This window comes from Lactuca serriola, chromosome 7 (genome assembly GCF_051521515.1).
Source record: "Lactuca serriola cultivar US96UC23 chromosome 7, Lser_US96UC23_V15, whole genome shotgun sequence".
In the NCBI taxonomy this organism is placed as follows: domain Eukaryota; kingdom Viridiplantae; phylum Streptophyta; class Magnoliopsida; order Asterales; family Asteraceae; genus Lactuca; species Lactuca serriola.
The window spans coordinates 155,856,139-155,868,108 of NC_136414.1; the positions used below are offsets into that span (position 1 = coordinate 155,856,139).

At 34.3% G+C, this 11,970-nt stretch overlaps 1 protein-coding gene across 1 annotated transcript; it reads right to left on the reverse strand.

Annotated features, from left to right (window-relative positions):
* Nucleotides 1–1,498: 1,498 nt before the first annotated feature.
* On the reverse strand, nt 1,499–4,114 carry LOC145062430 (peptide methionine sulfoxide reductase (Protein of unknown function DUF829, transmembrane 53)). The gene is made up of 7 exons (XM_079010037.1): nt 3,781–4,114; nt 3,142–3,199; nt 2,943–3,023; nt 2,838–2,873; nt 2,519–2,749; nt 2,289–2,430; nt 1,499–2,187 (listed from the first exon to the last, which is right to left on the reverse strand). The coding sequence occupies exons 1-7, from the start codon at nt 3,975–3,977 to the stop codon at nt 1,688–1,690; spliced, it is 1,245 nt and encodes a 414-aa protein (XP_078866163.1). The 5' UTR covers nt 3,978–4,114; the 3' UTR covers nt 1,499–1,687.
* Nucleotides 4,115–11,970: the final 7,856 nt, after the last annotated feature.

Genomic DNA, 11,970 nt, shown 5'->3' on the forward strand with positions numbered 1-11,970 from the left:
GGTGTATAAGTATGTCGGTGTATGGGAAATATAGTACAAAGAAGTAAATTACATTTTTGTTGATCAGATATTAGATCCAAAAACCACTTCTAATTTTCCTTATTCTCCACACAAACTATTGCTAATGCAATGGAATAAATTCCATTGTTTGCATCCATTCCAACAACACTTTAAGGAAACAACCATTTAGACCTGTTGTCTTCCTACACCTCTCCTTCCATCCCTTCTTTAATCCATCCAAGCAACCATAGAACTTTCTAAAGTAGTTCTTCTTATCTGGAATATAGTTTACATCAAGCTTCACAATGGACCTTGTATTTGATCTCCTAATCTCTTCTGCATATGACCACAACTTTACATGGTGGTCAACAAGGGTACCATTTATTAGTTGCAATGAATATTTCTCAGCTTTCCTACATTGATCAATACTTACATAAATACCAAACTTCTTTGTCACTGCTAATATTAGCTTCATAACACTCATCTTTTGTCTAAGTGAGATTTATCTTGTATAATGACTCCCTATCCAAGCATAAGTGACCATTGATCCTAACTTGTAGTTCCTTGCACAGTTGTGATTTGGATTTAAAGACTTTATTTGGAAGCTTTCTTTATCACTCATCCAAGATGCCCACAATTAGAATGTACACTCACCCTTACAACACTTAACCAACAATCTTTTCTTATCATTTTTCTCAAAGCAAAGTTGGTACCCATTGGCAACAACATAGTCACATAACATAGATTTTAATTGAGTTGGATCTTGGAATCTCATACCAAGTATTGGGTACTGTTTCTTCCATGGTGTTGACTCAAGAATAGAATGTTCTTAATTCATGGCAACCACATCACGGTCATCATCATCATCATCATCTTTGTTGTTATCATTTGCCTCCTCCTCTTCACCACACAATTTACTAAAAAACTCATCACCCTTTGTTTTGTTCACGGTGACTATATCCTCATTTAGTCCGACATCCACATCTCCAAGGTTATACATTTTCTATTCATTTTCTCCACCATCAATACATGAATTGTCACCATCTTCTTATTCTATTTCAGAAACAAACCAATCCTCTATTCTTTCACCATTATGGTCCATATAAAGGGAAATCATATCATCGGTTCCATAAGTATAAAAAATAAAACCATCACGGTCTTCATTCTAGAAAAATCACGATCATTGAAGGCATCCAAACTCCCTTTTTTTTTAAGTTTCCCATTTTTTTCCTTTTGAATTTCAAGCCTTTAGAACTTTTCAATTTGATAGATGAATCCAGATTGTAAGTTTTCTTTTCTTTCAATCTTGTAATCCGTTTTGTATCATGTTTGTGTTCCCCTTGAACTTAATAAAGATTTTAGTTATACGAACCATCAAACAACACTTTTCCTTAATACTTATTTCTATTTTCGTAACATATTGAACTTAATAAAGATTTTAGTTATACGAACCATCAAACAACACTTTTCCTTAATACTTATTTCTATTTTCGTAACATATTTCTAACGTCTTATACTTCTCATATACCAAAACAAACAATCTATTACAAAACACATCTCCATAAACATACCATACCCTCTACATTCGTTCTACCTATATACATTTCGTGCAAAATCAATATATACATTTTTATTGTTATATTATTATAATTATATTATTATACAAATCTCTCTCATGTATGCCATTTTACAATCTTGACCTTATTCGTTTCAACCCATTTAATGACAACCTCTTACGACCAGATCCAAATGATGTCCTCCCATCAAACTTAATGTCCCACCCTTCAATATTCTTAGGAACACAGGCATCAAAAAGCACTTGACCAAGAACACTATGAGGATTCAAACATGGAGGACTTGCCACGTGGACACCACCACCATTACCATTACCATTTCTTCTTTCCTTTTGTTCATCTTGTAAAGACCCTGATTCTTTACTTTGATACTCCAAAGAACTTGGTAAAAAGAAATGGTCAGTGGGTCCCACTGCCACCCTTCTAAGGCTTTGATTTGAGTCAACCGCTGCATTTTGAAGGTCACAAATTAATTCACATATTTTGTCATGCATTCCCTCCATTCCATTTCTTTCAAAAAGCTTTTGAAGCTTTTTGTTGAATATTGAAATCGAATCATCAAGAAACTCGGTGACAGCTGTCCTATATTGTATAGGATTATGCTCGTAGTGACCTGTCAACAAAAAAAAATATTAAAACAATAAATTAATACTCAATATTTAAAATGTTTTGCAGATAGCTGATAAGCTAGCTGGTAGTTGATAAACTACTAACCTACATGAGGAGAATCTTTCCATCCAATAAATCTCACATGTCCACCTAAACCTTGTACCCGTTGAGCAAATGAGCAGATAACGGGATAAGGGGCAAGATCGTCATTTTCCGAACATAATATGAGAAACGGGGCCCCCAAACCCTAAATTTTTTTTTAACCAATTTGTAAAAAGAAACATTAAAAATAAGTCAAATGGGATAAAGATTGTTATAATTTAAAAAAAACTTACAACAGAGGAGTATAATGTTTGCCAGTATTCAGATCTGTGGGACCCGAATCTTGTAAGAAATAAAGCATCCAATCCAGAAGTGACACCTTTTGCAAATAAAGATACTAATTTTGATGATCCAAGAATGGAGGAATGAAGGGCAAATCGGGCACCCAAATCACCGGTTACGTTGACCGGACCAGAGTCAAACATTTGACCAGAGATACATGTCATAAGTAATCGACTATCATCCTTCATAAAAAAAAAATTATACATATTTAGAAAATGAAAATGTTATTGATATTAAAAAGCAAAAACATACAGATTTAACATTTAATACCATATTGAGATGTGCTTCACATGTTCCTTCAATAATCTGTAACATATGTATAATGATTAGATATGAATAATTTAATATATTTAAATTAAGTTTAATGATATTTACCTGAAGAAGCTTATACATACAAGCTTGTGAGCCACCGGAAAATGATGCAAGGACTAAAGGACATGGTCTAGATCTTAAATCCTACATTCACAAATAGGCATATATTTATTTAAATTTAGTACTTTAATTTCGGAATTCTCAATTGGAAAATGTTAAGAGAAATATTAGAGTTTACATATTTTAATGGATGATAACTGACCTCTAAAAGCTCATTGAGGATGGAAAAAGCAAGTGCTGTGGCTTTCTCAGGAAAAAATCTGTAAATATCATGTGAAATCAGGAATTTAAAATAATTGTTGAACTAGATATATATAATTTCAAACATCCACTTTGTTTATGGCTAATTTGTATCAAGTGCAAGTGTAAATCTAAAGGGGATAAAGACATCGTTGCATCATATGCATAAGTATGTGATAGATGCCTACAAAGAACTATTTTTTTATCCTAAAAGATCAATCAAGCAACAAGATATTTCACAATTGCTATGATGCTCTTATCCCTAAAATCTGAGGAATGATCAAACCCTTTTTTGATGTCGCTTTATAGTCTTATATTCAAATTATTCATCAAATTTCGCGCAAAATAAAGGCGAATTACTTGGATCCTTTGAATCTCCCAGCATGTGTTCTTTATACTTTTAACATTCCAGAATATATGAAAGCCCCAATCAAAACCTACAGTTTTATAGCTTATATATTATAACAAGATACTCAACTTTTAGCTTGCCCCACAACACAGTACTCGAAGAACAATTTCAGAACGTTTTCGACAGTTTAAATACTTAAACAGACGTACCATATCACATACAGAACTCCTAATTGAGTACAGATGAACTTACGGGTTGAGAAAATCGGAAAGAACAACAAGAGAGTTCCAACCAATAGACGAATACAGATCGACATAATTCTTCAAGCGACACTCGTCAAGCGAACCCCAAGCAAAAATTACAACGATTCCTTCGAGTTTCGATGCAGATGACGTATCCTCCTCATTTCGAACCCAATAAAAGGTTCCTCCACCTCCGCTACTCAACATAACTTTAGGCTTTATCCCCCCAGCTCAAACCCTAATCAGTTTTTTTCACAAACACGATGATTACTGAAGATGAAATCAGAGAAAAAGGCGAGTTAGTTCTGGTGGTGGTGGTGGATCGTTGAGGACCTGTTGGATGTGGTTTTCACGAGGAGATTGTATCTTATTGGGAGTGGGGTCCAGCAGCCGATCATGGTGATGCGGCAATGTGATCGCTTGGCGGAAACGTGTTTTGGGTTTTTATTTTTTCCCCTTTTCTTGCATAAACAATATAGTCCAATTATGTCATAAAACATTAAAATGTTAAATAGAATTATTCATAAAATAGAGATAATTATTTTTTAGGAATTTTATATAATACGGATAATCGAGAAATTTCACTTGCTAATTCGTAGATTTGTTTTTTGTACCAAAAGATCATATATATATATATATATATATATATATATATATATATATATATATATATATATATATATATATATATATATATATTACCATTCCTTCCTCATGCAAAATTGTTAATAATGTCACGAAACAATTACCGTAAATATGTGTGGTTCATTTCCCAAAATGGTTCATTTAAATTTGTAAGTAATCCTCCTTTCTCATTCATCGATAAAAAGATAAGGATCAAAAGATAATGCAACGAATAGAACATCAATCGTTTATCGAAAGCAATTACATCACAACAAGTAAATGTTGTATGGTAAGCTAATATGTTATATTGTGTTTTTCATCAAAATGAAAACTAAAGTTCGTATTTGTTATTCATTTGTAAATGGTTGAAGTTTTTATGTTGTGTGTTTGGTTTAAACAAATCATTTATTTGTATTGTATCATGTTCTAAATACGCTTTCGAATATTGTCTCAAGAATTTGCTACTTCATTTTCATTCAAAATATCAGAAATATCATAGTTGATGATTCGACGAAATAATATTGTTGAGGGCACTTACTTAGACTTAATTTCTTGATTTAATTTTCAAGATGGATTGCATTCATTAGAGTTTTGTTAAACCAAGTTGATGTTAGGAAATAAGAGGGACTAAAGCACTTTGACAAACACACCTTCCATTTAACAATTTTCAAGATGGGTTGCATTTACTCGCTTTCGACTAGACTAAAGTTTCGTTCTTTAATAAGCTCAACCTTCGTTTCTATTAAGCTCTACTTTACAACTTCGCTCTTAACCAAAGTTAAGACTTTGCTTCTTCCTGTTAGCTTTTACTATCACCGAACTTGAGACTGCTCTCTTGGTTGAAGCCAAGATTGCGCTTTCAGTAGGCTTCCCCCTTAGCCAAAGTTGCAACAACAAGTTTGTCTTTACGTTTAGATCAAACTCTAGTTCTCAACAAATTCCCACTTGGACACCGATCAACAAAATTGGTGTCATCCAAGTTATGTAACCATCATCATTAGAAACTGAAATGACATGCTTGAAGGCCGAGCAATGTAATATGGTTCATAAAACTGCCCTGAACTTTATTTTTCGCTTTAAACATTTGCAAGGCTTCGTGTTTACCTTATAGATCTCATTACTGTCCTTAAAAGTCGAGGACATACAGTAATCAATCATTAAATATATGACATAGGTCTTACTTACCAAGTCTAAAGATTTGAGAGTTCGAGAATTTGAATGACGTAATTGAAGTTGCAATGTCTCCTCCAACACTAGAATAGTGAATTACATTGACTGACAATGACATGGACTTACTTGAAAGTTTCATTGAATTATTTCATCTTTACTATGATGTTGGTATGATGGAAGCTAAACAAGTACTCAATAATTTCAACATTTCCCAAACTTGTATCTTTATCTCTAGGTTTGAAATTATGTATGATTAATTTTCTATGTTGCAATATGTAACATGTTTTTTATGTTTAGCGGATTTATGTTAAACATCATTTTATTATTATTGAAATCAAACTAAAAAATCATATATACAAGCATCGTTTTGTTTATTTAAATAAAATGTTAGATACTAACATGGTGTGTGGCTAGCTATCTTTTTTTTGTGAATTCATTATCTGGTATACAAAGTAGGAAGACAAAAATGATAGAGTATACTGAGAGAAAAAACTTGAAATACTTAACTATTTATTAGGAAGATAAGTGATCAAAAAAATAAACACATCAGAGACCCCACGATAAAATACAACAGTTGCCCATTCCCATATGGAAGTGGGAAAAGATCACCATGAATTTTATTACGAAGTTGCCGAGTACGACTCGTGGGGATCATTCTATTGTTGGATTAGGTGTCTAAGCCCATAACTATAATTGGTATGTACTTGAATTGATAACAACACAGTCTTTTTGGGTTGCCCTCAAACCTAGCAATTGGACAAGGATATGAAAGGAGAGATATTGATTTATTACAAGATTAATAAATTAATATAAATGATTTATTAATATGTTAAAAAGATTAATATATTAATTAGAAATCATAATATTTAATTAATAGTTAGCCTGAAATTAATTAGAATTGATTTTGGGGTTAACTATGTTAATTATAAAGTGCAGGGACTAGTTTGCAATTATCCAATAGTTGAGTGGAAGGTTCCAGAACCTCCATGGAAGGGGGTGGACGAAAACCCTAAGTTTAGGGGTCGACTCGGCGAGTCCAAGGAGGGACTCGGCGAGTCGGAGCGGGATCCGGGTCGAGGAGTAAGTGACCGACTCGGCGAGTCGGCCAAGGTGACTCGGCGAGTCTGGTCTGTGCAAGGAAAACCCTAATTCCGGGAGTTGTATCCTATATAAAGGGTGTTATGTCCCTCCCTCAGCCCCCATATCACTCCAGAAGACCTGTAAACCCTATAATTCGTGTGAGCTTCCATTATTGAGAGAAATAGCTTTGGGAGGAAGGAAACTTTGGAGAGAAACTTGAAGATCAAGAAGGTTGCTTCAAGGGAGAAGTGTGTGCTCGAGATCTACTTCAGTTGTGTTCATCTTGGAGGTATTAAGCTGCCATTTTCCCTTCTTTGCATCTAGATCTATTTTGTCATAAGATTTGGGGGTTTTATGGTTGTTTTGAGACCCAAATCGGGTTAGGGGCTTAGATATGTTGTTGCCACTTCAAATCTATTGTTGGGTTGGTCCATTATGTCATAAAACATCAAGAGATGAGTAGTTGGTGAAGCCCTTGTGTCCTTAAACCAAACCCTAATGTGTTTTGAGCCTAGATCTCTTTAGTTATACGTAAAGTTTGCAACTTTACGTAGGGATTGAGTTTTGGAAGTATGGATCTATGGATTGGAGTCCCTGCATGACTCAAAAGCCCTCTGCATGTTGGGAGATCTGAATGGACTCGGCGAGTCCTTTGAGTGGACTCGGCGAGTACCATGAAGATGAGGAGGAACTCGACGAGTGGGATGAACAGCTCGTCGAGTCGGATGAAGATGGGCATGAACTCGACGAGTTGGATGAACAACTCGGCAAGTTGGATGAAGATTTCCTTGTGCTCGGCGAGTCTGTTCTTAGACTCGGCGAGTCAGGTCGCGGAGTCCCAAACCCTTCGAGTTAAGACTCGAGTCAGTAAGTCGATCAAGGACTCAGTGAGTTGGACAGGACAGGAATCGGGAATCAGTAGACTCGGCGAGTAGAGTCGCGAGTGGAAGGACTCTGGACTTATGAACTCGGCGAGTCAGTAGGGTGACTCGACGAGTAGGGTCGACCTGGAAGGTTGACTTTGACCAGGACTTTGACTTTGACCTGAGTTGACTTGGTTGTCTTTCGGGGGTCAGTTAGACTCAGTGTTGCTTTGATATTGATAGCTCGGGAAGCAAGTAGAGCAGGAGTTCAGTCAGTGGTCGGGTAGCGGTCAAAGGGATTAGCAGCAGCAGTCCAGCAGTATCAGGTGAGTCTCCTCACTGTTTGTATGGGTCTAGGGCACCAATGCCGGCCCATTTAGAATATGCATGAAAGACCAGGGGACGGCTCCTGGCACACAGTATGTTACTTTGTATGGTAGGAAGACCCGGGGGTTAGCCCTAGGCAATATGTATGAAAGACCGGGAGGTGGCTCCTGGCGCATTGTATGCTATAGATATGAAAGACCAGGAGGTGGCTTTTGGCACACTGTATGCTGTTTAGCTAAGTAGAGTAGTATGTACGGTTGTCTTTGTGATACTTGCATAGAAGACCAGGGGGTGGCCCTTGGCATTTGTCTGTAAGACCAGGGGGTGGCCCTTGGCACACGTCTGTAAGACCAGGGGGTGGCCCTTGGCACTTGTCTGTAAGACCCAGGGAGCGGCCCAGGCTTGACCAGGAAGACCACGTGCGGCCCGTGGCATAATGGCAAGACTATGTTTGGCACATAGCACCTTACTTGGTTATGGATAAGTCGGTTATGTATGGTTCTTGGCTATGAATGGTTTGTATGGTATGTGGTATCTGGGGAACTCACTAAGCTTCGTGCTTACGACTTTCAGTTTTGGTTTCAGGTACTTCCGGTAGCGGATGATGGAGCTCGGGATGATCGCATGGCACACACCATAGATTAGTCAGCTTGGGAATGTTTTACTCTGATAATGAACATGTGTTTTGAAAACTAATACTCTGTTTATGTTTTGAAATGTTGATTTTACTTTAAGTAATATTCTATTAAAAGAAATTTTTAGTCTTGAATTTTGGGACGTTACAATAGGGGAAACCCTAATGATTTCATCCATCGGGCTTGGATAAGGCCTTTGGATAAGCTTAGACCCCAAGCAAAGGAACATTAAGGTTTTCCCTTAACCCTAGATCCTGCAGCTATATAAGGAGCCTCCTGGCTCTCAAAATTTGCCACTCTTACCTTGGTGAAACCCTAGGGCCAAAAATTGCATACCCTACTCTCTCTCTCCTCACAAGTTTTCTTCTTGCTAGCTCTTGGGTGTGATTCCATTAGAGGCATTGCGTTTATGGTGCTAGGCTTCCAAGAAGATCAAGATCAAAGGATTACCAATTGTTTGCTATGACAATTGAAAGGTATGTAACTCTAAACCCTAATTTGTTATTTTCAAAATAGCCTCTCTCCTTAGGGTTCTTGTTTTGCAATTCAAAGTTATATGTTCAATAGTTAAAACATAGATCCAAAGTAGGTTGCATGTGAACTTAGGAATTGTTTTCTAGTTTATTTGTTTTACCTAAAACCCATCAGTGGTATCAGAGCGATTGGATTTGTTTTAAATTGAATAACCATAATAGTTGAATTGCAAATTAGGGTTTATAGCTATTAAACCCTAAAAGGCCATGGTTTTGTTTTTAGGGTTTTTGGTTCAAAGGGTTTTTCGAAAAACCTTAGCCTCCATGAACCTAATCGAAATTAGGGTTAGGGTTTTGGAAAACCCTAGCCTCCTCCCTTGAATTTCGAAATTTGCTTCTTATTTTAGGGGTTTATCTTATTTTGGATAATTATTGCCTTATTGGATAATTATTGCCTAATTGGATAATTGAGAAAAATAAGGAAATTATCCTTTACCCTAATTTTCGAAAGGGCTAATGTCATAAAAACCCTCAAGTTTTCAGGGTTTTGTCGGTTTTGTCCAAAGTTGAATTTTATGTATGTTTTTACTCAAACATTTTCCAAAAAGAATGTTCGGTTTTACCTTTGTACCGGTGATAACAGGTTACCATTATATTAACTTCGCAAAAAAACTCTTAGGTTTATAGTTTTTTTTACGTTTTTATCCTTAAGTTTATAATTTTTTTTACACTTTTACCCTATGTATTTTTTTTTTCATATTATACGTATTCAAGTAGAAAAATCATATTTATATACGAAAAAATTTTAATTAAATATTGTATTTATATTTTTTTAATGTCATTTCTTTATATATATATATATATATATATATATATATATATATATATATATGTGTGTGTGTGTGTGTGTGTATGGGTTTTTTTCTTGGATAAACCATTTAAGATGTAAAAAAACAAATTAATATGTTTTTATAACTACAAATACATATTTTTAGGTATTTAAAAATATACATATCAATAAAAAAAACTTGTTCATTTATAAACATGTTTATATAAGTATATAAATATATTTTTAGAAGTGTAAATATGTATTTTGATATATGTTTTTTTTTTAAAGTATAAATATATTTTTAGAAGTATAGATACATATTAATATATAAAAAAGTAAAAATATGTATTTATACTTCTAAAAACTATATCTATAAAACACATATTCATAATTCTAAAAATATTATTTATCTTTTTAAATGGTATAACCATGCAAAAACACACACACACACACAAACAAACATATATATATATATATATATATAACATTAAATAAATTATAAATACAATACTTAATTAAATATTTTTTTCGTATATAAATACGATTTTTCTGCATGAATATGTATATTATGAAAAAAAATATACTTAGGGTAAAGTGTAAATTTTTTTTATAAATTTAAGGGTAAAAACGCAAATTAATGGTAAACTTAAGGGTTTTTTTGCGAATTTAATATAATGGTAACCTGGAAACTTGCTATCACCGGTAAAAGGGTAAAACCGAACATTTTTTCGAAAATGTTTGGGTAAAAACGGACATAAATTTCAACTTTGGGCAAAACCGACAAAACCCTGAAAACTTGATGGTTTTTATGACATTAACCATTTTCGAAATCTAGAGGGATAAGGATTAGGATTAAATTAATTGTTTAATTTGATTAGATAATCCTTACAAGATTTAATAAATTAATTAAAAGTTAATTAATAGATAATTATCAAATCTAGTTATTTGGTTTATTTTAAATTTAAATTAATAGTTTAATTTTTTGAAATTTATATAAACCTTAAAGTTTTAAAAAGTTTAAAACACACCTTACATATGTATTATAATTAAAAGTTAAATATTATATATGTATAAGAATATAGTCAGTCAAATCGCTAGTATGCCTCATTCACGAAGCTAGTCTATAAGGGGGTATAAGGAAACTGCCTATAAAATGGTAGTTAAATGGGTGTCCACTCTCACCCACCGCTTCCTTGATTAGTGGAGGGTAGTTAGCAGAACGGATTTGATAGGACAACTACATCTCATTAAAAGTATAATGTTATTAAAGAAAGTACTAGAACATTATTTTACAAAAATCTCAACTCTAGTTACTTTAGGAAAAATGTGAAAAGTATGCTAATCCATGAAATTGCACATTATGCTTTATTGGTCATTAGTGGAGCGTGTGTGGATTACCAGCACACTAATATGCACTAATAAAGAGTAGTAATGGGTATCTCATAATTATCATCTTGATGGAGCGTGTGTGGTTTACCGGCACATCAATAGTTAATGATAAAGACAGTGAGGTTACCAAGCACATTTGCATGGTTATTCACATCTTGTTTGTGATCCTCGGTATCCCAGTCACAAATAAAAGAGCATAATCCGAGATTTAAACATGACATTGAATAGTTTCAATGTATCTCAAAAGGAATTAGGAATTTCACTTCGTTTATTTTGTCTAATGGTGGAATTGGTGAATCGTCATTCACCTACCTTTATGAAATTTACACTTGGATCTCGGCATCCCATTTCTAAGTTATGAATCATCATTGTTGGATCCTAACCTTGATATTGTATTTTTGGGTTACAATATTAAGGTGTCTTGAAATATAACTAAAATTATCTTTCTTTTCACATGTCTACTCCTGGAAACACTTCTGCTTCAACATCCTCCAACCACAACTTCTCTTTACTCAACATTTGCTCCAAAGTCATTATGGATGACTCTAACTATAACGATTGGATGTGTAACATCAAGATGGAGCTTCGATTTGAGGACAAAGAATATGTCCTTGAAAAGGAGCTCAAAGAGCTTGATGAGTCCAAAGTCACTCCCGAAGAATATGTTGCCTACAAGAAGCACTATGACGATGCTGATGGGTTTTATACAAACAATCCTATGTGTGCATGCAACCATAGATTTGGATCTATGTTTTCACTATTAGATACACAACATTATGAACACAAGAAGAACCCTAACATGCATCTAGG

Excerpts from the sequence above, each read along its gene's own strand:
- LOC145062430 (XM_079010037.1), bottom strand. The coding sequence starts at position 3,977 with ATGTTGAGTAGCGGAGGTGGAGGAACCTTTTATTGGGTTCGAAATGAG. Across the intron at positions 2,874-2,942 it reads GTATGTATAAGCTTCTTCAG|ATTATTGAAGGAACATGTGA; the intron begins GTAAATATCATT and ends CATATGTTACAG. Across the intron at positions 2,188-2,288 it reads GAAAGATTCTCCTCATGTAG|GTCACTACGAGCATAATCCT; the intron begins GTTAGTAGTTTA and ends TTTTGTTGACAG.